Below are 25000 nucleotides of genomic sequence, written 5' to 3'. Positions count from 1 at the left end.
CACATCCGATTAATATGAACACACAGTAAAACTGCTGCAGGATTAATGGCCCCTTTTCCATGAATAAACAAAGGGACTGGAAACCTGTTCGGTTCACAGACGGGATTAATAGATTGTTTATTAGACAGTTGCGGCGATGCATAAATAGCAAAGTAATTGTTGATTACATCATGTTAATCCAGCTCTGGTAAGTCGTCAATCATCAGAGAGAAGGTATTATATTTATATATTTATATAGATCAAAGGGCGGTGAAATATCTGAACACATCTTATTTATTTAAGCTTTTTACACACAGTATAATACCAGTGAAACTCTGCATAATGCTGCTTCTATCAATAATAAAACACACAATTAGATTACACTCAGTCCAGGATCAACTCTTCACATAGACAGCCGGGGTGGTATCGATCGATTCTACAGTAAATATGAAATCAATCAACCTGCATCATATGCGTCAAATTAAATGAAGACTAAACTGACTTAATTAAAGGTCAATATTAAGAGGCCAATGTATTGGTCTTAATGTAATGCACTGTCTCGTGTTATTGGATGTAACTTCAGAGAGCAGCAGTAAGAAAACCTGTTTTATGCTTTCACTGATGGTGAAACACTTTTTCTCCGATGCTTTTATTCTGCTTTCACTTAATATAAATAATCAAATAAATGATGGTTAGAAATCAAATCAGACACCACACATCTGGAGATGTATATATGTGACACTGGATGAACCAGGAGTATCAGCAGGGTCAAACTCACACACAGACACAAACACTGTTTTTCAATCTTAAGTAAAGACGAGCAGAGAGCTGAAGAGGAGAGTGGAGTCACGAACAGATGGATGGATGGATCCCGCAGAATAAGTGAGAAACTGAGATATTTCTCAGACAGAGGAGGTGAAACTGAAGTTGAAACTATAAAAGAGGTGAAAGAAAGAAAGAAAATAACAGAGTCACAGCAGCTGCAGTGACAGTTTCAGCTGGTGTAAGAATAGATGCACGATCTACCAGCGAAGCTAAAGTCACACAGTCACACTAGTCGAAAAACGCACCGTTAGCTCTGAGTTTCCCCTTTTCCAACAGCTCTCAAACTAACCATAGAGTAGTGCGGACGCCAGACGTAAACGTAGCCAAAGTGATGCGTTTTAAAAACCAAAATGTGTTTGTGTGGAACGCAGCCTCAGCTAAGTAATTTGATCAAGGTTATAGATTCTTTGAGGTTATAGAACTGTTATATAAACTGCAGTCACACAGTTGTTTCCATATAAACCACACTGGCTGATTTCTTATTCATTTTCAGACAACAATGACAAAAATCTGTGGCAAGAAATAGAAAATAACAACAAGATCTCGCAGATGACAGCAAGTTACACAGTATTCCTGTGTAACACTGTGAAGCAACAGGCGCCACCGTTAAATATCTGCCCACTCGTCCATATGTCCACATGCAACAGACCGCGAGCTGTTCATAAAACAATGTCTACATTTACATCTCATTATCCAGCATCTTCAGCCTTGTTCTCTTTTTCAACAGCGAACGTTCAATCAAAAAACACATTAAGTAAAATTGAAAAACTTGGCAAATTTATTGCAAATAAATGCAAATTAATAAAATAAATCAGATACATAGGTATAGATGACATAGGACAGAGCTACGCCAGAAATCATGAGGAAATGGAAAACCTCATTTAAAAGATGTTTAGTAACGGACGTGTATCTTATTTCCAATGTGGAAACATCTGGATGGACATGAGCTGTGCCGTCTGACAAACACAGAATGACTCATAGCAGATCATGTTATAGGCAGTAGTTAATTATAGTTAACGAAAGTATGTACAATTATCAAATGTGATTCATTAATCAGATATATAATAAGAGTGCATGGATGGATGATAAGCTACTGACATCTTTTTGTAATGTAATATATTTATTTATATGTGCAAACCTTTACTGTTGTGTTTGTAAATCTGTGGCAGATTCCATCACGATCAGAAATCATCTCAAATTGTGGCTGATTTTTGTGCCTTTATCTGTGTGAGTGTCTCGCTCTCTCTCTCTTATCTTCCGTCTTCTTTTTTATTTTTCACATTCAAAACTGATATTGACATTCTGCCTCAGCGGTTGAAACGGACCCAGAGAGATTTGTGAGAGAAAAGATGTCATTTACTGGAGGAGACGAGGAGGCTCGGGATGAATAGACGACACAATGCAATACAGATAGAACTGGATCACCACAGGCCGCGCTTATACAATATGAGAAGACTTAGCAGTGTGTGTGTGTGTGTGTGTGTGTGTGTAGTTCAGATATTACTCATGTTCTGGGGATCCACGTCGGTTTGTCATATTATGGGGCCTTATCTTCCTTGTGGGGACAAAAAGCGACTCCCCGTACTGTTAATCGTTAGATTTAATGGTAAAGACATGTTTCAAGGTGAGGGTTACGGTAAGGTTTCGGGAGCACACCAGATGACGTAGGCTCTATGTCGAAACGTCCTACAGTTGCAGCCCAGCTGACTGCTACGGGAGAAAGACGAGTTTGCCGTACTCTGTGATACATTAAAGAATTAGTACGTTTTTAAATGCATCTGTATCTGTATCTTCAATCTCCACTGCTACAGCAACATGCTGGAACGTATACGGGCGCCGTAGCCGTCACTTCAGCCGTCAATGCTGCCTGCGTCGCTGCTACCGCCAGCTCTGTCTCCCCACATAGAGTTTAGAGGTTACTTTAATATGGGATTTCTTATCATCATAAATAAATGTCTGATTTATTTTTGGCAGATGGCAGCTGCTAAAATGGTTAAAAAATATATAATTATTATTATTTTTTTATTTGTGACATATTCAGATTCAGCCCAACCTGTTAAAATGGGAACGAAATGAAAACCAAGATGTTACGCAGCCGCCACGCATCGATTGTGTTCCTGGCCTAAGGTAAAGGTTAGGTTAAGGTTAGGGTATGGTTAAGTTAAGGTAAAGGTTGTGTTATAGTAGTTATGGTTAAGGTTATGGTAAGTCTCCAGGAAATTAATGTAAATCAATGTAATGTCCTCTGAAGTCATGGAGACACAACTCTCTCGCTGTCTGTGTGTGTGTGTGTGTGTGTGTGTGGTTCAGGTATTACTCATGTTCTGGGGACCTACGTGTGTTTGTCACGTGATGGGGACTTGTCCTCCATGTGCAGTAAATCGTTAATTTTAAGGTGAAGACACGTCTTAAGATGAGGGTAAGGGTTTGGGTTATAGTGGTAGTTATGGTTAAGGTTAGCGTAATGAATGCAAGTCATTGTAATGTCCTCTGAAGTCTGTGTGTGTGTGTGTTAGTGAGGAATACTGGAATAGTTATTGATTACTCATAAATACCTGCTAGACAGCAGCCCCCTGCACACACACACACACACACACACACACACACACACACACACACACACACAGAGCTTTTCAGCCTCTCCATCACTATGTCTTTGCTGGAGTGTGAGTCTTTTATCTTTAAGATCCAAGCATCAGAGACTGTCTTGTCTTTCTCAAAGTGCTAAATGAAGTGAAATGATGTTGGTCAAAGGATCTCACACACACACACACACACACACACACACACACACACACACACACAGCACCTGCAGTATGAAAGACAGGAGTGTGAACTAAAGTGTTCCTGTCTCTGTGGTTGACCACTTATAAAAACTGCCATTTTTTGAAATTTTATTTATTTGTTTTCTATCTTTGTTTATATAATTTTTGATTTTTTAAAACTGTTTCATTATATTATTTGTTAATATTCCTACGTGAATGTCTTCACACAGTAACAGATTTATAGTTTTAATCAGGGAATCTTTTCTGGTTGTTTGATTCATATCATATAATCAAATATACCTTTTAGTTGTATAATATAACCATCACCCTGACCACAAAGTTCCCCTGAAGGACATCAGTGTCCTCTGTGATAACTCTGCCCCTGCACAGCACATAGTGTTCCCTCGCTCAGCTGTGAACCAGGTCTTCCCCCTGTATCTCCTGTCCGCTGAAACGAGAGCAGTACGACTGAATTATCCCAACAATTCATGTGCAGAGCGGAGGAACAGTTCAGCAGTAATTTAGCCGAGCATGTACGGCATGCAATGAAAAATAGGACTAAAGTAATGGTTCCATTTGTACTGTGCAAACGAACTTTAACAGCAGGCTGGCCTGAGGGGAATGAGCAGCGATGAAGCAGACTGATAAATAAGAGAGAGAGAGATGGGAGAGAGAGGAGAGGGGTCATCAGTTCTCCGGAGACTGGAAAGATTCATAGATGTGTTCTTTATCAATAATGTAACGAGAGAGAGGAGGAGGGTACGGGGGCTGAGAGGGAAGCAGAACAACAGAGAGAGAGACGACAAAAAAAGACATGAAAAGGAGAAACCGAGAGAGCGCTACGAGAAAAAAAAGAGGATGAGAGAGAGAGAGAGAGAGAAAGAGCTGGATGCAGTGAAATGTGGAAAAGGCCACAGTGAAGCCATGAGGCTCCAGCCGGCTGTTCCTGCTGCTGCTCTCATCGACCCGAGCTCTCTCTCATTCATCCCAGCACAATTCAATTCATGCAGCTTTATTGACATGATGAGACCGCTCTTACTGTACATTACCGAGAGTGTCGGCACAAAGCACGACATCAATACGTCTCAAATAAGACGACACACATAAACAAGAACCGCAGTGATTTGTCTGAAAAATAAAAGTTATTGGTTTGGTATTGACCATTGAAATGTGCCTAGTGCAAACTAGAAATTCATGCATGTAGCGCAATGTAATAATGAAAACATGCAACTACAAAATGTCAATGCTTCTGCAACTAGGATGTTGTATTTTTAGCTTTTAGCTTTAGCATGCACACTTGAGTTCATGTCCTCTAAAAGGTTTTCATCAGACCAGGAGTCACAGGACTTTCTCAACCCTGAAAGCAAAACTGGAGCTGTCAAACAGCAGACAGATATATTTTGGGATGGCAGGACATTACATCAGAATAAGAAAGTAAATTTACCAAGTACATGCATGTCAGGAATGTGTTTTAATGCAGTTATCGGTACATTTTTTAAATGAAAAAACAAAATTAGTAATCGTAAATTAAAGAATTAAAAATGTGTAATCCAAAGCAGAATATGTATGACCTCCAGATATTTATATAAAATATGAAAAAATTAATTTAGTAAATACAATAAAAACTCTATATACATTTGAATTTACAAGGGAAAGTGTTTTTGTTAAATGTGTTAAATTTGAATAGTGTGCAGAAGTATTTGGATGCAGTGCACATAAGTACAGAGAATGGAGATGTGTTAGGTTAGAGGCAGTGTGATGCATGACACCTTAGCCACCCATTAATCCAGATGTCCATCCAGATGTAGCGCAAGAAATCAAAAGCAAAAGAAATCAGCAAAAGAAAATGGACATTTATGTGTGTCTCCATCCACTACCCTCGTGAATACTGGAGTTGGTTTGTCACGATTAATCGCTGGGGATGTTGAACACTTTTTGTTTCGTTCCTGTTTTATTTTGTATTATTTCCCTTGTGTCTTGTGGTTATTTTACTTCCTGTGTTGTTGATTGTCCGCCCTGCCCTGATGTGTTTCACCTGTGTTCAATTACCCTTGCCTCCCTTGTGTGTGTTTAGTCTCTCTGCTCCCCTTTGTCTGTGTCGGTTCGTCACGTTTTCTGTGGTTCTTCTGTCCGGCCTGTTTTGGATTTTTGAAGTCGTTCCAAGTGTTTTTGGCTTTTCAGTTTTTGCTTTTCTTTTCCCTATGATTTTGGATTGTCAGCATTTTCACCGTTTTTGTAAGTTTCTCTTTCTTCTTAATTTAATAAATCACCACTTACTTTAGATGGTCTGCATTTGTGTCCCTTATACTACAAAACCTGACGGGTGCCATTTAAACCATCACAGGAGAAGTTCCTGTGGGTTTTTGTAGCAGATAATAATCATACCATTTTAAGAAGAAAAAGTTACAAATATTTGCATCCAGACTTTTAAAACTTGTAAATATTAAACCTTTTTTTTTCAGTCACTTGCGGCCAGTGGAAACAAGCTGTGAACACCACTGAGATATTATCACCTTATAAAGCTGATATTTGGCAAATGTGCTAGGAAACAGTTTTTCCAGCAGACACAGCAACACTCACTTAGAGTTGGGGCTTTCTGGTATTATACATGCTGGCTCAGTGGATTGTGGATTTAATTGCTTACACCTGTGCTTTTCCTGCCATGACAAGTGTCATTAAAAAAAAGGGCCTGTGCATCTGGTGCTCCACATTTTCTGTTTTCAATGCAACTTAAATACATTCGTGCCAGTCACAGTTTTGATTGCACCGGCGTGCACCATGGGTCCTAAATGATAATTCAGACGTGGAAGCCGTGGAGAAGTGTTATGAGCTAAGGTAATCTTGTTTAAATGAGTAATCGGGCCCCATTCGGACTGCATTAACATTACAGGGGGAGGTAGGGAATAAAATATTATAAAAAATATTCACTGTGCTCCTCGGTAATTAAGCTCATTGTTCCAGACTGTGTTTAAACCGTGAACTGTGAAACCACAGGATGTGAGCTATAATAGACTTTCTGCAGGACTCGCCACAAGACAATGCAGATACCAACCTGCCTGTTTCCATTTATTAGATTAGCAGAAACATTTTTGATTTACTCCATTTTCACACAAAAGCAGCTTAAAAAAAACAAACAGAAAAACTAAGCAACAAAAAAAACAAACAAAGCAGAAGGATAAGCAGCTTTTCCTGAGGGGAAAACTCAGAGAGAGGAAACAGAAAGTTTAAAACAGTAGGAAATTGTAAACCATCATGTCAAAGCTTCACTCATTTATTTCGAGCCGTTACGGAGCTAAACAACTAAAAAACACTTGCGTCACCATATCACCAACCAGTGCTGTTGCTGACGTGTTAGCAAACAGTCGGCTAGTTTTACATCCAACACACAAGGTAACAGCTGAGAAATGTACGTCCACTATTCACTCTCCTCGTTACTGTGTTTGGCCTCTAGAAAAATATTGGACTCTAGCAGCTAAACTTTTACATTGTTCAGTAACTCGTCTGTAAACTGTAAGTCGAGTTTCTTAACAGCATAATGACATTCATATAAATGAGATCTGCGACACCTTTCACATAACACAAAGTCATTTCATCCACTGACAATATAAAAAACGTATTAGTGCAGCTTTAAGTAAAAAAACTAGATAAATATATGTGAAGCAAAGAACCGGGACAAGAAAATTCAAAATATGGAAAATTATTATGAAAAATGAGAATCTAAAAATGTAAATTTACAGCATAAATACAGTGTGTCTGACCACACAGATGCATCATTATCACTTCATTTAACTTGTAGAATGAAAAATTCATTTGGCAGTCATTGAAGTGGAAGAACATTTTCTCTCTCTGCTTACCTCTGGGTATCAATTCAATGACGAACGCTGTCTGATAGAAAATAGTTTTTTTTTTTCCTGCTTTTTCTATCCAACTTCTGCCCTTCAGTGTTTTACAGAGAAAGACACGAAGTACACACTCGCTGTCACACCGACCTGAGCAACGTGTCGTGTTGTAGCTCACAGTTTAGGGAACACTGAACGTCTTTGTTGATATCACTTCTTCCCTTCACCATCTGTTTTAAAGTGGATACCAGGGACCTGCAAAACCTGACTCACCGACTGAATAAATGCATTTCCGTATGGGTACAAGCCACACACACACACACACACACACACACACACAGTTATGGTACAGAGGAGGGTTGTGTCGACACTGAGGCAGATGGGTCGTAATTAAGCGGCGCGTTAGTCACCTGTTAGCCGTGTCTGAAATCACTTCCGTGTTCGCTGATTCATACGTGATGAAAACTCAGTAGTGTTCCCTAAACCGAGTAGTAAAATGGGACGTCTGACATTTATGATTCATCATAATTTTCTTTTTTTGTCACAACCAGCAGATGTTGTCTCACATGACTGTAATTTACCCGTCAGTCACCCGAGGTGCCGAGGCGAATCATTTCGTGGTAGGAAAGTCGCGCGCGGAGCAGTTTTCATTCAGCTGTGTGATGTTTGAGTGCTCTTCATTGTGCGCCGTACGCTTCAGACACTCAAACGTAATGGCACAAAGTGAATGCGGTGTAACACAGTGGGTAGTAAATACGGAGCAATTATGGACACAGCCTATCAACACGTCATGTAGCATCGAATTCCCCAGCCTCACAGCGAGTGTGTGTTTATGCGTGTGTCCCGTCATATCAGAAATTTGACACTGACAGAAGGTGTGTTTGCTAATTCTCTGCTCCAGCGATCCTCGACTCCTTTAATTACATCCCTGTGTCTTTCTCCTGTCTGTCGGTGCTGCAACACTTCACTGCTCCGTCTGCTTTTGTGACGATGTCGTGTCCAACATGACATTTCCTCTCCTGTCTCTACTCCCTGTGTGTGTGTGTGTGCGTGTGTGTGAGACTCTATTTACGGCAAAGCTTTTACCTGACAGTGTCACATATACATTCCTGCATACAAAATACACACCTGTCACTTGTGTGGGTTGGGGTTTTTGTACTATCCTGAACACACACACACACACACACACACACATTGGAAAAGCTGCAGCATTGAATCCTCTGACTCACACATCATTACTTCAGTCAGTTATCCATTACTTGTGTGACGTGAGTGATGTATATCATACAGCGAAACGCATACCTCCGCCAAGGCCAAACAATCCTGCACACGTCTGTCTCGCACTTGTAATAGAAAAACTGTGAAGTGATAAAAAAAAAGAATCCTGGATCTGCCTCTTTAACCAGATCAGTTACTTAAGGTTCAGTACTCTTTTAATAATCCTGCAAACAAACAAACAAACAAACAGACACGAGTTAAAACATGAAGCATAACCTCATTGGTGAAGGTAATTATTTATCAAAATGTTAGATTTCCATTAAGGCTACTCAAGTAAATTCGGCGTTGAGTTAATCTGATTAGCTTCATGCTACAAACCTTAAACACAATTTTAATTAAACCACAACTCAGTTAATCACTTGTCAAACACAGGTGTGATTGATTACATTAATTATCGCTGCATTCTGTTCATTCTATTCTATTCAGTTCCTCGGCCGAGGCCAAACAACCCGACACACGTCTGTGAGATCCGAATTATTATCTGGATCTGCACCAAACTGAACTGTAACGACGCCCTATGTTGCCTGTGTTTGATCAGATCGGCACGAACATTTAACGGATTCTTCCGAGGCCCGTACCCCATCCCTCCACCGAGATGGTGCAAATCGGTTCAGCACTTTTTGTGTAATCCTGCTGACAAACAAACAAACTGTGTTTTCTTGTAGCAAATAAAAAGCTGTTATGATGATATTGGAAGAATTAGTGTATGCTAGTCAGATGTGTTTATAAAAAGCTCATTTGGTTGCCAGGTCCAACGTGATATCAGTCAGATGTAGGTTAACAGCAGTAAATTGTTTTCCAGACCAACACAGGAATGAATCATGTTGAAAAGTGCGACCAGCTGTTCTCATCACTGATACTTCGTCGTGCTGAATCCCTCCAATATGGCCACCAGAAGGTTTTGTTTTTTTCTCTTCTCATCCCCTCACAGTCCTGTGTAACTGAGCCGTGTGTTTAGTTTGTGTGTTTCTGTCCCTGTGTGTCCGACAGGAGGGCGACTCTCTCGGGGCGATGGAGAAGGTTTGTCGTCAGCTGACCTACCACCTCAGCCCCCACTCCCGCTGGAGGAGACAGGGCCTGCTGAAGAGGAAGCCCCAGGCCTGGTGAGTGTCTTTCTATGGTTGTGAAGCCGCCGTTTTTCATTGTGAGGACAATTACATCTCCGATTTATTGATAAGGTATGTGCCCAAACGAGAATTGAGTTCTGCGGGTGGAGGCCTGCCGGTCCTCCCCGAGGTCAAGGCCTGTGACGAAGGGTTCGGTATTAAAGCCCCGACACTGTGACTCTTTAACTTCCTTTAAATCTCTTCTTGAAACAAGTTTCTTTGTCTCAGCCTTTGGTAACGTCTCACATGTATTTTATTGATATTGTCTTATCCCTTATTATTGTTTTAACATAATTTATTGCCTCGTTTTACCTACTGTCAGATCTTTTTGCATAATGTTGATTTGACCTTTTTCTTGTAAAACAATTCGTAACTTTAAGAAAAGTGCTATTAAAATAAAGTTTCATTGTTATTATTAATTTGGTATTGTGAGGACATTTTAGTGTTGTGAGGACACTTTGGCATTACAAGGACACTTTGGCATTACAAGGACACTTTGGCGTTGTGAGGACACTTTGGCGTTGTGAGGACATTCTGGGTTGGCTCTCACTGGTCAGGGTTGTGCTCAGGCATCTGTGTTTGATGGTGAGTTTATTGTAAGGGTGTGTGTGTGTGTGTGTGTGTGTGTGTGTGTGTGTGTGTGTCTCTTTGGTTTCATTAACATCTCAGTGTGTCACCAATCACCAATGTGTCATCATCTGCTGCTCCTTTGGACGCCATGGGAAAAAAATCCACTGATGTCTCTGTCTCTCTCTTTTCTCGCCCTCGCTGATACACAGTTGGAGACGAAATCACTTCCCTCCGTGTCACCTTCACTGTCTCGCTTTGCCTTTTTGTTTCCCTCGTGCTGTCAAACAGACTCCGTCTCTATGATGCACATTATTGTGTAAATTCAGTTTTTATTTGTGGTGTTTTGTTTGGATTTCAGTGACCTTTATTCAGAGGACTGAACTTGAAGTTTTGTAGAAACCTCATTCTGAGTGTCTGCAGTGTTGCACGGTGTGTAACTGTATTTCCTGGGGCGAAGCGTGACATAAACCTCAAGTGTAAAACAATGCCTGTTGCATCAATATGTTTCACTTGATGATGGTTTTGTTCATTGTAATTGTATTTCTCTGCTCTCTGGTGCAAAGTATTTAATGGTATTGTTTAATTGGATTGGTGTATACTGAATTATCACATGGAACATTAGCGAACAAATGGAGCATTAACGGTGTAAAAGAATAACCCTAAATGAGAATTAACTCATCATCTTCAGTTGAGTACTTTGTCCACATCAATACCATCAGCTTCATCAGCAGAAGTAGAAAAGAACATGGGGTTTTACCAAAGACAAATATTATAACTTCACTCTCAGCCTCCCAAAATCTAACAGTTGTAAATATTGTCATGGCGTCTTCAGGTACGTAAGAAATCCCCAAACGAAAACAGCTTTTCTGTGACTATTTCCCAGAGTAACTGCATCTGTCTGCACATTTAAATGTAGAAGTTTAGAAATGAATCAGAAAGAGCGTCACAGTTCGGCTCTGTAAACATACAAATATTCAACTTCCATCACATTTACTGCTTCATTTCTCCGTCTAAATGTCCCGTGTTTGCAAATGCACTCAGACTATTGGTTGACACAGTCAGAGAGCGAAGCATTCGGCTCCAGAAAACTTTGTTCACGCTGCAACAAAAAGTTATTTTCAATATCAGTTAATCTGAGGATTATTTTCCTGATTAATAGATTCATATTGTTTATGATTCATCAGCAAACGTTCCAAAACACAAACACAATATCGATTTGTCATAATGTAAGCGGACAGGAAGCTGGAAGCTTCAAATTAGTATCAAAATAATTGCCAATTCATTTCCTGTCAAATCTATTAATCACTGCAGCTTTAATGTCACTTGTTGATTGAATTCAATGCCACAGTTTAGATGCATAAAAACAACAATAATAACCACATTAATAGCAAAGTAGTATAATAAAACATATTTGTGTCCATAATAATATTATTAAACTTCCTTATAATAAAAAGAAAAGAGCTTTTCTATCGCTGTTGTAAACCTGATCCCTGTGTGACGCAGCACAACCTGAATCCATCAGACCTGCTATAAAACACGTCCTGCTGCGAGCAGATGGTAGCCGGACACATTCGGAGAGAGGATTCCCCACCGTTGTGTGAATAGAGGATCGGTTGTTATGAACGCTCCCCTACACAACAGCAGACAGGGGAAAATAACAATTCAACCTGCCGTGTGTGTGTGTGTGTGTGTCGGTGCTTTCAACTAAAACGATCGGTGGCTTTTGTTTTATCAAACAGTCTCCAAACAAATGCTGTCAAAGCAGAAACTCACCTATAATGGAATTAAATGAAGCTGGAGCTAAAAATTAAAATGAGTTTGGTAATTATCTTAAGTAATTCTGAACTGGTGGATGGGATTTAATCAGCGCGGCGTTGCAGTCGGCACTTCACGCTGTCATGAACTCCAGTCAGAGTGATTAGCCAGAGGAGGGACGGGCCCCATTTACTCTGAGTCTCGGGGCAAGGGATGAGATTGAATCATCCTTTTGCATGGAACACACTCCATTAACGCCCTCCCTCCCCACACACACACACACACACACACACGTCTTCATGTTGATTATGTCACCCCTTCCTGGAGCCAACAAAAAAAAGAAACTTGTTTCTCCACAGATGAAAAACAACCAGCAGATAATGAGAGAATTTTCACTTCTTTTATTTATTCCTTAAAAACGTCGACGTCCATCAGCGAATATTATTAATGTAATATAGTGTCACAGACCTGACAGTCTCTGTTTGTGCGTGTTGCTGCTGCATATGTGAAAATGGTTGTGTAGAGTTTTGTGTGTCTCCTGAAGGAGCTGTGTGAAGTTTAATAAACGGGGGGGGGGGCTGCTGCTGCTGCTGCTGCTGCTGCTTGTTTACGTACCGGAGCCACCGACGACATACGAGCACGTTAGACTGACTTTACGAACAGATACCACGGATGTAGCTTGTAATTAACGTTAAACAATACAGACCGATGAACACAGGTAGTTTGTGATTTTAATGATTTCATTTACTTACTCGAAATGAAGCAAATGAAGAAAAATCGCAGTCAAAGAACTGATTGAGAGGAAATGTGCAGCTGAGGTCAAGTTGATCTAATAAGCTCAGCTATAAAAACGTAGCTAAGCTAACTTTCATTTCCAGCAACACAAGTTTAACAGGCAAATAGAGAAACTGTCAGAAGAGCGAATGATGAACGAAAGGATTCTTTCCTCTGATTTTCTTTCTACGATTAGTGATTCTGCGATCACGTTTCTTTGACGCCGATACCGATACTGATCATCTATGAGTGAGATCAGCGGATACGGATCATTTTTGTCGTGCGTTGCAGATGGCGTACGTCATATCAGTCTCACACACTTTGTAAACACCACACTGCACAGCACACATTAGCCACAGGTGGTCGGTGACTAGATCTGCTGATCACGTATATTTAATGAAAATCGGCCGATCGATCGGGTCATCCGTATTAACATTAGCTAAGTAGAAAACATAATTGAGTTCACAGCAGCTGCCACCAGCTGTTAAGCAGGAATGTTTTCTCGCCTGTTACTCAACATATGAGTCGAAGTCATGAATCAATCAATACACCGTTGGTACTAACATGACAACTTTGGCCGTTCCATTTGTTGTCATCGGCTCTCTTCCACAGAAAGAAGTGAAGTAACCTCTGTACGACAGTGTTGTAGGAATGCAGTGCCAAAGCGGTGGCGTGGTAGTTGTTGATGAGTTTGGCTGTCAATCACCGCAGACTGACCCGACTGACCACGTCGTAAAAACCGGTTCATTATTTCCTGTTACTGAGTCATTTTACTAAGCGAGCGTCAGTTCACACTCAGGGAGACGGGCTCTAAACACGAGGAACTCTTAAATTAAAAATGATTTCCTCGCACCGTTTTTAATAGTCACAACGCTGAGATCTAAATGGCAGAGAGGTTAAAGAGATTTTTAATTAAGACTGCAGTAATTGAAACATGTCGGCACGCTGAACATCTCCCTGTTGCAGACGAACCTTTCTCTCACCGTGAGCGTAAATTGGTCTTTTGTTTTATCTTTAACCTTCGAACACGCTTTTCTGTTGCTTCGTGAACACTTACACGGATAAATCCTGATGGTAATGAGAAATACGTCTCTCCATTTCTAAGTGTGTGTGTGTGTGTGTGTGTGTGTGTGTGTGTCCACTGTGCAACAGTAGTGTTACTCTGAGGTTGGTCTGCTGCTTTTAGCTTTGTGCGTCTCGGGTGTCGACAGTTGACGGGACGATTCACCTCTGTCACATGTGACCTCTGCACACGAGGAAAACTCAGTGAAGAAATAAAACTCTGTACCTCAGCACTTCGTCACGCTTTTAACTCTTCAGTATATTTACTGTAACATTGTGGTGCAGTTTGCATAGAATAAGGAAATGCAATATCATCCTGACCAAAGGAAATTAACATAAAACACAGATTCTTGAGTACGTGTATATTCAAATATGGGTCGGTCCCAGGTGACACTCAGTTTCCATCTGCTCAAAAGTAAAAAAAATACGCCTTATTTTTGTTTTTCTTGAATAAAGCCGCTATTAAACTCACGATTATTACTATAACAATTACTGTGTTTAGCTAACGTGGTACATTTAATGGCCATGTTCCTCATTATAAAGTGTTTTTTATATATATTTATAATTAGCCCCCCATTTTCTACAAGGGTTTAGTGTTTTATTTGTTTGTTTGTCTGTTTGTTTGTTTGTCAGCAGGATTACATAAAGAGTACTGAACCAATTTGCACCACACTTGGTGGAGGGATGGGGGATGGGCGAAGGAAGAACACGTGAAAGTTTGGTGCCGTTCTGTTAAACGGGCAGATCTGGGATTTATTTATTTTTATCACTTAACATTGTGAGAGAGGCCGATGTGCTCTCCTGACTGCCATTCTAGTTTATTAACTAATTATCGTATTTATATATTTCTACATATTAATTCATGGTCTCGGCTCATCTCATATTAAATCTTTGTATCTCTCACATGTGATCATAATATCATACATGACCTTTTTTATATTATTAATTAACCCTTCATAAACAAATCAAACAGTCGGTAGATTCGAGCTCCTTGGATTGTAAACGACATGTTTCCGTTGTTTCACCTGCTGCAGTGAAGCTGACGGCAAAACCACAACAAAGAAAGTGGCTTAATTATTTATCATGCATTTGGGATGTCCGGCTTAATGGCACCTCCATCAGGACGTCTTTGTAACAGGTTTTTTAAAAATTATATTCACCCACAAACTTGGCTTTAGTCTCCACTGGATGTGTCGCTGAGCTGCCAGCATCATGACTCACATAATTTAGACTCGTGTGAACGGAGATGAAGGTAAACAGGAGGAGAAATGACCAGATCTCATGCAAACAACTCGTCAGCTGTCAGGTCGAGATTTTTTATTATTAGCAGGAAAATACTTCCAAGAGCAGAAGAAGTTGTTGATCCTTCATGGGAAATATTCCTCTCTTCCTCTTTTGGATGTGGAGACGCTTCTAGACTCCCAGGTTCAGGTCTTACATCACCGACAGCGTACTGGACAAAGAGGGGTGTGTGATCAGATCCAGCTGGGCCTGGCAGCTCTGGTTCTGGATCTGAACTTGTTTTTGGATCAAAGTGATCAAAGTCCAGATGAACAGGATTTCAGTGGCGGTCAAAGAGACAATGCTGCTGTGTAGGGAGGACCGTATATAAAAATGTAAATAAACCGGCGGTCAGTTTGTTATTGTCTATTCAACAAGAGAAGTTGTGATTGAGATTCAAGAGGGAAAATAGAAAAGAGGGAAGATTAACAAGGCTCACTGTTCCCTGTCTGGCTGCGTAACAACAGCTCCTTTCAGTGGATTCAACGCGTCCTCTGAAACGAGGCAGCTGCACAGCTGAGTGTCCGGCAGACCTGCTCTCCTCTCTGCTTTACAACCGAGGTCTGGGACCCCCGCAGAGGAAACTGTGAGGTAAACAGTGTGACAGCGTATATTCTCAGGGCAGGGTTACTTTTAGCAACATAAGGACGAGACAAGAAATTAAGCTTCATTCTGCCCGTCAGCTGTGTTTGACTGGAGTCGAACTCTGGGGTGGGAAGACGGAGCCAGGAGACAGAGAAGCAGATGGAAACGAGTCAAACACCGACATCATCCACAAATATCTTCATGAGATAATCGGAGGCGATGGCCAAGTTATAAACCCGGTGACTTCATGCAGCAGTAATTACATTCACAACCAGGTTGTTATTCCCACAGTGTCAGCTGTCGTTCCTGTCTGTTGCATCATACTTACCTGGTTAGCAGCTGAGAACATCAAAGACGTCCAGGAACAGGTTGCAAATAAAAAAACTCCGGTGTTGCCAAATTTATGTGAAATAGAAAAACAACTTCAATCACTGGTTTGGGTTTTTACCTTCAGATGAAGTGGTTGAGATAATCCGGCTTCTAAACTGTTGTCTTATTTACAGCAGTGCACCCCAGTCCGTTACAGACAGTCGGCCAACTTCTTCTTCACTTCCTCCGACGTGAAAACAACTTTTTCAAGTTCTCGCTGGACGGCTTTGGGTACGCTTGTATTTTGTCAGTTTACTGCCTAAAAATTGGAAGTGTCCCCACAATGTAAATGCACATATTCGAGAAGCCGATGACGAGTTCCCCTGTTAGATACCAAAACACCGATCAGAATGTGATTGATTAATTCACCTGCCGCTTTCTAAACAAACATGCAGCTGCGGCGGCTTCAGGCCTTCTGACCCGGTCATGAAGTCCTAACCAACGAGAGAGCCAGCTAACTGTTTCTCTGCCTGCAGACAAACAAAATGTTGGATAACTCTATGTTCATGGTTTTTAGGACAATAGCTCTTTCATTTCTGAAGCAAATTTGAAGGAAAGAAGAAGAAAATGAGGCTAAAATTAGAATTGGAAGAGAAAATATATTCAATGAAAGAGATTAAATAGAACATTTTAAAAAGCCGATATGTTTGGTTTTCTCTGATGGTGTAGGAGGGCTGAACAACCTGAATGAGCATCTGCTTGTTTTACTTTCCCTATCAAACTATATAACAGTATCTTTCCAAATCCCAAATCTCAAAAACCTGATTTCTTTTTATTATTTTTGCTATAACTAATAGAAATTAGCTCCAAAAATAAAACCCAGACTTGGTTAAAAGTGTTAAAAATGGAGGCAGTTGTATCTGTTTTTAATTTTAACAACACTAACTAGTAAATCTGATTTTATCTGTTAAATCTGCTGTTTTTTTCTGGCAGCAGAACAAACTGTAAACTGACATCCAGTCAGTCTGAATCACTGAGAGCACAGAGCATCATTAGCATTCATTCTGAGTCGTGTTCCTGGTGACCTACTGAATGTAAGTCCTGTATTCACCCTCCTTTTTTTTAGCTCTTTTGGTCTCCACCACGTCCCGAAAGAAGTAGGCTACGTATCTGGGTCTTTAGCTGCTAAATGCTCCACCAGTGATCAGGAGCTCGTCACTATCTTTGTCCACCTGCCGTCTGATGCACAGGTAGTTACCGGGCAGGTGTTCGCTGGGTTTATCTGGGCTCGAGCTGAACATGGCCGCCTGCTGTGGCTGGAAACGCTTGTTTGTGATCATTCAGAGCAACGCTCTTCACATTACATGTCGTCAGTTGATATATTCTTAATAAAAACTGATTGATTAGTGCAGATTACGGGTATAAATCATATATATTAGCACTGATGAATACTTGCTGAAGTGAATGCTGTTGCTGAAAGGAGGTCCAGAAACTGCATCCACTGCAACAAGGTTGGATGCTGACTCACAAATCAAGGAGTAAACAACTGCCTGTCTGCTGATCCTTCGGACCTGAATCTGTCCGTCTCCTCCGACTCTCGCTTTTGTGTGATTTTTTCCAAATGGCTCGTTTCATTTTCCTGATGTTGGAAGGAAATAATGAGGTCTTGCTGTGGTTTTACTTGACCACAACATTGTGTTCCATGGAAACTCATTACACACAGCTGTATGGCTGCACACACACACACACACACACACACACACACACACATACACACAGACCTACATCTTGCTTCGTCTGTGTGTCTGTCTGCCTCGTTACCCGTCCACCAGCTTGTTGCCAGCTTGGTCTGCCGCCTGCTGACTGGCTGACTGTCGCTGCCACGCCAACAGATTTATTGGCTGCCTCCCACCTGCGCTCTGACAGCCAGCAGAGAGAGAAGTTGAGCGTTGACTCAGGATGTCTGTGCCTCTCTCTGCTCCGTCTTTCCCCTTGATTTCTTTCGTCTGCTTCGTCTCAACCAGCAGGGAGGATATTTACCCTTCAACATATATATTCAGACATTTTTGCATCTATGTAGGAGAGAGGGAGACATGAATAATTAAGCAGGCGGTTCGGGTTCAGGCCGTACAGGCTAGGCTTTAATCTGAAGCAGCTGATGGCTAATATGCAGCATATATTAGATAGTCTGATATCCTAAAGCCACTATTCTGCAGTACGATTAAAATATTAAGGACGTGCATGAATTGACAGAAACCCCAGTCGACAGAGAAGCAGCAACTGCAATTATTGGAAAATAAAGCATTGCGAGTTTCTAACACATTTTCGATGTCTGTAGGAAGTCATTGATTCGTCGGCTTGAACCCTTTGACACTCAGTCACTGCTGATGTTGTTGTAAACCTCACGCAAGCATCTATTTACACTGAAGGAGAAAAGCTCTGACTGTGGAGGGGGTTTGATATTTTTAGTGTTATCTGTTGATGAACGCGTGGTGAGGCCTCGGAAGCTTTACAGAGATCTACGAGTGATGCGGAGCAGGTAAAATGAAATAGCTGCTTTTTCTTTTTGTGAAACTGAATGAAAATATTAAAGTTGTCGGCCATAAAACCAAAACAATGAGCTTAAAAATGCTAAAATGCTGTGTAGATCTGAGAGAAACTGCAGAATTTAGTGTTTATTTTTTGTGGGTTCATTTCTACAAGTGACATCTTTCACATACAAGTAGCATGTGGTCAGTTGTTAATACAAAAATATTGATCATAGCAGCTTTAAAATATTTTTCCCAAAAACTGCAGTTCCTTTAATGGCCACTAGAGTCTGGCTCCAACAGTGAGTCAATCCCCATAGACTCCCATGTTAAAATGTCCAACTTTACAGCAGAAATAAACATGTTTACAGCCTGGTACAAACCAGCATGCACTGAAGTCTCAGCTCCACACATGCCCGTCCTCTTTGACCATTTTTGGATTATTCGGGAGTTAGGGGCGGAGTCAGGCACTGCCAAGATGGTGACGGTAGAGCAGCGCACTCTGAGCTTCAAAACTGCTCTTCAGAATTATTTACAGTTTATTGGCCCAAACAATGTAAACATAGACCTTTTTAAATGCTGATCTGTTAAAAACATGCGGTTGCCAGTTAAATTAGCAACATATAAAGATCATTTTGTCCCATTTAATCAATTTAATCAGTGGAGTCCAGCTCTATAACATTTATGGGCATAGACTAATATACAAGTAATGTTGTGATGTAAGTAGCATTTGTTGATGGCTTTGGACATTTCAGCTGTCACTGTGTAATATTTTTCAGACGCTTTTACAGCATTAAAATGTCTCCTGGGTGTTTTGTGCCAGTTTTCATTGTTTTGAAATCGTGACACTTTCATTTTGAGGTTGTGTAACAGCAGATCGTCTGTTTTAACTTGGGCTTTCTGTCTTTCTTCTTTACCCGCCCCTCTGTCAACTTTGGTCAAGTTTGAGCTCCAGTGGGAGAAGGAGTCGGCCCCTGTGACTCTCCTACAGGGTTTTTTTTTTTTTTAATCATATGCTGCACCTGTAGAAAGACGCCCTCTCTCTTTCTGTTTCCTGCTAATATTTAGGAAGCTGCAACATTTTCTAATGTCAGACCCCGGCGTTGCATCGCTCATATCGAGATGTCATGCCCATTTTCTGTGTTTTAAAAGGATATCAGTTGTTATTTTCAGACTTGCCTTGAGCCTCCAGGTATTATACGTGCAGTTAGACGCACTCAGTCCAACCATGAAAACAAAGGGATCCAAATATGTTTATAATATAAACACACAAGTATATTCAATCCCAACAGCCCTGATTATTAGTTATAATTAGAAAAATAAACAATAAAGCTTCTATATGCCCTCAGATAAGATGTAAGACTGACAGTTACATGTGGTCAAAAACTATATGGTAGCTCTCTACCAGGGGCCGACCTCTGAATACCTCTCATGAAAAGGGGAAACATGAGGCAAGAGGGCGTAGACTCGGGCAAGACTCCATGTTCGATTTCTACATTAAAATAAATCAATAAACCCATTCGCCAAATGCAAAGCACAATCAGCTTAACATCTGAATATCCTATGGGGCAATAAAAAAATAACAATTGCACAATATTTTGACATGAAGAATTTGGCTCCTACAGGTTATCAATATTATTCCTCAGGCAGGACGGCTTTGGCTTCCCTTTTGTCTTCCTCTTGCTCCTCTATTTCCCTGTGCTATTGTTATCAGTTTAATTTCCCAGTTGAATTGTGTCCTGTGGTGTTTAATATGTCAGCATGCTGCTTTCTACAGAGCAAGGCCTTATCCTCCCTCTTGACCAGCGTCCTCAGAGACCGCTAAATTAATATTTATTCTGCATTTGAATAAAGACTTTTATTTTTATTTTGACACTGTTCCAGCCCTTTTATCATTTGGCCCCTCTTGAATTCATTGCAAAACATGAAAAGTCTGTTTTGAATTGGCGCTGCCCAAATGACAAAATAAAAAAAATTTAAAATGGGAACTATAGCCTTCAAATATTAATGCAGGCTATGACTTACAATGTGGTGATAAGGACGATTCAAAATTTATCTGAGCACTTCAAAAGCACTTGGATTCATTTTCTCTCTCCCTTTTCTCGTTAGAGTCCAAATCTTTTTTCTTTCCCTGGACTCGTCCTCTGAATCATTCTCTCTGCCTCCGTCTCGGGTCCCAAATTGTCCACTTCTGCCTTCCCTCTCTGAACAGCATTGTTCCCCCGAGGCTGTTGCTGACTTTACAATAACTCTTGTGTGTTCATAGCTCACAGAGGAGAACAGGGAAAAACAACGAAAAGCACGTTTCTAAAAATATATGGGATTACGACAGAAACCGCTGGTGACGCTGTGTGAGTAGGAGGCGATGAAAGATTCAGTAGAAAAGGTGATTCAGGCGGATTATGCGTTTATTAGGTTTTAATGATCTTCTCTCACGAGGCTTAGAAGAAAAAAGTTTTTGAATCTGTGAGTTCAGATGGTGTAGTGGATCACGTGTCTTTAATCCCACCACTTCCTTCTCACTTTAACACCTCAAAAAGTGATTCGGAGAGGTATTAATCTTGGCACCGCTGTTGCAAAGAAGACTATAGTACACTTCACTGCACATTTTTATAAAGGTGACCACCCAGTTTGAAATATAAACCCTGATCTCTGTTAGACACCTGTTGCATTAACAAATAGAAAAGTTCTGGTTTTTATTGATCTTGTAGAAATAAGGATAACTGACTGTCAGTTTTTAGAAAACAATTAACTTGGTCCCAGCATGTCCAGAGCTGAATTTCTGTCCCAGTCTGACCATGGTTCTCTCCAGCTCGTGAAAGCCCATCTCTGCCTCCTCCTACATCGGGGGTTTTTCTCTTTTCCACAGAGAGTTTCCACACTTATTCCAGTTGTTCCACCCAACTGTCATCTCTGCTAGCGGGGGAAAGCTACTGATAGCTACATGGAACAACAAAAGCACTGTCCTCTTTCTGTTTTGACCTGTTTTGACACACTTCCTTTTTGCCCTAAATTCACCCTTAATTTTCTATGAAATGCAGTGCCCCATGGGAGATACAGTTTGTATAGTGAAGGGGCACATACCATTTAGGCTCAGTCCATACCGCAGTGGCCTGGGTTAGCATTATATTGTGCAACCAGCATTTACTTCACAGTTAAAACTAAACATTGTCTTTAACATATAAATGTTTATGAAAATGATAATTCTTTATTATTATGCAGCACAGTCACATAACAACTATTGTGGTGAAGCAAAGACATTCAAATGTAACCTTCACTGTCTGTCTGTGATGTAAAGCTGACTGCTGTATGGTGACATAGTGCTACACCAGTCATGCTCTGAATGCGCCGGCATTGCTGAACATGAATACATAAAGTGCATTTGAATCAGATAAAAGAGGACTGATGGTTCGCCATCTCCGCCTCCAGCCTGGCCTCCTCCACAACACAACATCGTCATCTGTTTGTGTCTCAATGTGACTCATGTTTATTCCCAGTGGACCAGTGACCTCTTGTAGCTGTGTGAATAATGGTATTACCCACTGAGCTCCACTGCTGCCTGACACAGATAAAGACACTTTGTACAGAGCGACTCATGATTGTTCTCAGTGTATTTTATAGATGAATAACTGAATAGAAGCCAAATGCTCCGGTCGCAGTTTGGTTTTTTTCCTCACATCATTAAGCTTAAACTTGATAACTGAAGCTTGTGCCAGAAATTCTTTTTTCCAAGACAGTAGATTGGTTGAAAATCATTCTCACATGCGTTTCTCAGTTTCCTTTTTGTTGTGGACAGTAGATGTTTAAAGCTGCAACAATTGTTAAACTACTCATTGACAGGAAATTAAACTATTTTGATGACTGATTGTTTTCTGTCATTTTTCACATAACCACATATCTGAAAAACAAGATTAGTCCTGGACCTGATACATCCGACTTTATTGTCCTCTTCTGTACAGCGCTTAACTTTAACAGGTAGAAATACATAAATATAACACACCAGCAACAAGTAAAACAACATTCAGTCAATGACAGCATGTGGACAAGATGCTTTGTGAACCACCTTGGTTTAGTTCTGCCGTGGCTGCAGGTGCAAGGTGTTTGCCGAAGCGAGCCCTTCTGCACCTCAGGGACCTGAACCTGCGTCCAGCGGGCAGAGCGGTGAAGTGTCGATTAAGTGGCTGAATGATGTCCTGTGCTATCGTGTTTGCAATCGGTTTGATGGCCTTAGAAACTGAGCTGTCCTATTATCTTGGCAGCAGTGATGGTGATGGGTGTGAGTTTGGCCCGGTTAGTGACAGAGAGCATGGGATGAATGATGCTTAGGTGCAGCCTTAGGTAGAGGCGGGGAGCGGCATTTATTTCTTTTCTTTGGATCCCCATTAGCTTCCACACAGTGGTCATCAGTCTTCCTGAGGTCTACGCACAAAAACAACAAATAAAACAATTATTAAAATCACACTATATCAAAAAAACAAGCCAAAACACAGATAATGATTAAAATAAATCTACATGTAAAACAATAAAAACAGCAACTTTCGATAAAAACAACAAGAAAAATGATCACAAACGCACATTAACATGAAAAAAATGAAAACAATCAAAGCTACAGAAACCACAATAACATCAATATGAGATAAATCAAATTTTGTTTTAGTGACCTTTTGAAAGAAAATCTGCTTCTGGTCTGTCTGATGTAGACGAGGAGCATATATTCCAAGCAGAACAAACCCTGCAAAGGACAGTTCCCATCATGCATTTTGTCCACGGACTCGGCACCAACAGATGACCAGTGCTCACATTAAAGTGTGGTGTATTATCCCGTAAAACATTTTGCATGAATAACAGAGGACGAGATTTTAATCTAGCAATGATGAGTCGTTTATCCATCTCGCACACATTAGCACGTAAAGAACAATGAAGAGCTAATCTGGTTGCTCTGCTCCGTACAATCTAAAATACATAGATGTCCTTTTAGCCTCCAGATACCGAAGGTGTCCATTTCAACGCTCTCGTCGTAGGTGAGGATGGGGTGAAGGGGTGGTGGGGTGACTGTTACTATTTCCTTTGTTTTGCTGTCGGCGGTTGTGCTCACACCACTGGGTGAAGTGTGTGATGTTGGTGTTAAAGCCGGAGATGATGTAGCAGCGAGACAGGTGTCAAACCGCTGTCTTGGAGAATGTTGTGTTTGCAGGATTTTCTTCCACCTGAACGCCCCGGGCAGCTGGTTCACTCAGCTCCTCCTCCGTGGTTGGAGTGGAGCAATACTGATGACTGCAGTGGAGTTAGTGGCGTCTCTTTGAATATGTCACAACCGTCGAGTCAGACAGAAAACGGCATCCAAGATGAAATGTTGGCCCTGCTCATCCTGTTGTGGATTAACAGTAACACAGTCTGGCAGACAGAAACCTAACTACTCACACCCTCACACTGCGCTACCATTGCAAACCTTGCTGCACGGGAGGCGAAGGAGGAGAGGATGTTTTCTCACCTCCACTGTCACGGAGCAGGAGAGGAGTCAAAAGGAGACTTTGCCATCTTTAGCTGTGCTCACACACAAGCTGACGGGGTGATAAATGATCTGTGGAGGAGATGGAAACACAGACGGGCAGATAGAGGAGAAATAACGAGATGTACCATGACCATGTTCTAATAATAATGAAATCTTGAATATAAATGTCTGAAGAGGATGGATTCACCTTGTGAGTCTGTTGCAGGAAAGTAGTGGGTAGTTTCAGATGAAGCAGAGAAGGAGGACAGATCCAGTCAGACAGACACAAACACTGGGAGGATGATAAAGGCGTGGAGGTGAAATACAGCTAAGCCTCGTGGTGAAGCGCTGAAGAAGAGCTGAGACAAAAATGCGTTTTTTTTTTTTTTGTTTTTTTTTTAGAGCTGCGATATAAAATCCAGGCTCCAAGTCCCTGCCGTGTCTTTATACGCTCTACATTTCTGCGGATAAGTGGAAGAGTGGCTTATGACTCTCGAGATATTGTTTCCTGAATGTGAAGTTTAAAGGAAAATAGATAAGCAGCTATCAGCATGGGAATGTCGGGCCTGAGTGATCCGCTCTGGTTCCGTAGGCCGCTGGAAACGTCTGGTCCATGTTTGCTCTCATTATAACGGGTCAGTGTTGTACTCTCTCCTCTGACACCGAACCAGACCGTGTTCTGAAAGAAGGAAAGGGAAGGAAATGGGCTGCGCTGGAATCTAAAGTCACAGTTTATATCCTTGTATGTCACAGATGACATATGCAGCACTCAGTCCCACCGTCCCGCTGGTCGTCGTCCAGACAGGGGTGGGTGACCTCCATTCGAAGCGGGCGTGTGTCTCTCTCTGTAGCG

The 25000-nt window shown here is 41.1% G+C and overlaps 1 protein-coding gene and 1 long non-coding RNA gene across 2 annotated transcripts in view; one reads left to right on the top strand and one right to left on the bottom strand.

Moving 5' to 3' along the window:
• The window catches only part of lrrc75a (leucine rich repeat containing 75A), a 50647-nt gene that overhangs the window by 13902 nt on the left and 11745 nt on the right, over positions 1-25000 (top strand). The window contains exon 3 of the mRNA XM_023428417.2: positions 9677-9789. Within this exon, the coding sequence (XP_023284185.1) occupies positions 9677-9789 (113 nt within the window). The remainder of the gene's footprint in view (positions 1-9676; positions 9790-25000) is intronic.
• Positions 22274-24983, bottom strand: LOC147817865 (uncharacterized). The gene is made up of 3 exons (XR_015438600.1): positions 24356-24983; positions 24148-24237; positions 22274-23075 (listed from the first exon to the last, which is right to left on the bottom strand). It is a non-coding gene; the product is annotated as an uncharacterized LOC147817865 (long non-coding RNA).

This window comes from Seriola lalandi, unplaced genomic scaffold, assembly GCF_002814215.2.
Source record: "Seriola lalandi dorsalis isolate HSWRI2012SDOR001 ecotype SW California unplaced genomic scaffold, Sedor1 jcf7180002054874, whole genome shotgun sequence".
Taxonomy (NCBI): Eukaryota; Metazoa; Chordata; class Actinopteri; order Carangiformes; family Carangidae; genus Seriola; species Seriola lalandi.
Note: the sequence above shows the minus strand (reverse complement) of the source record. Positions and strands in the feature narration are given on the sequence as shown.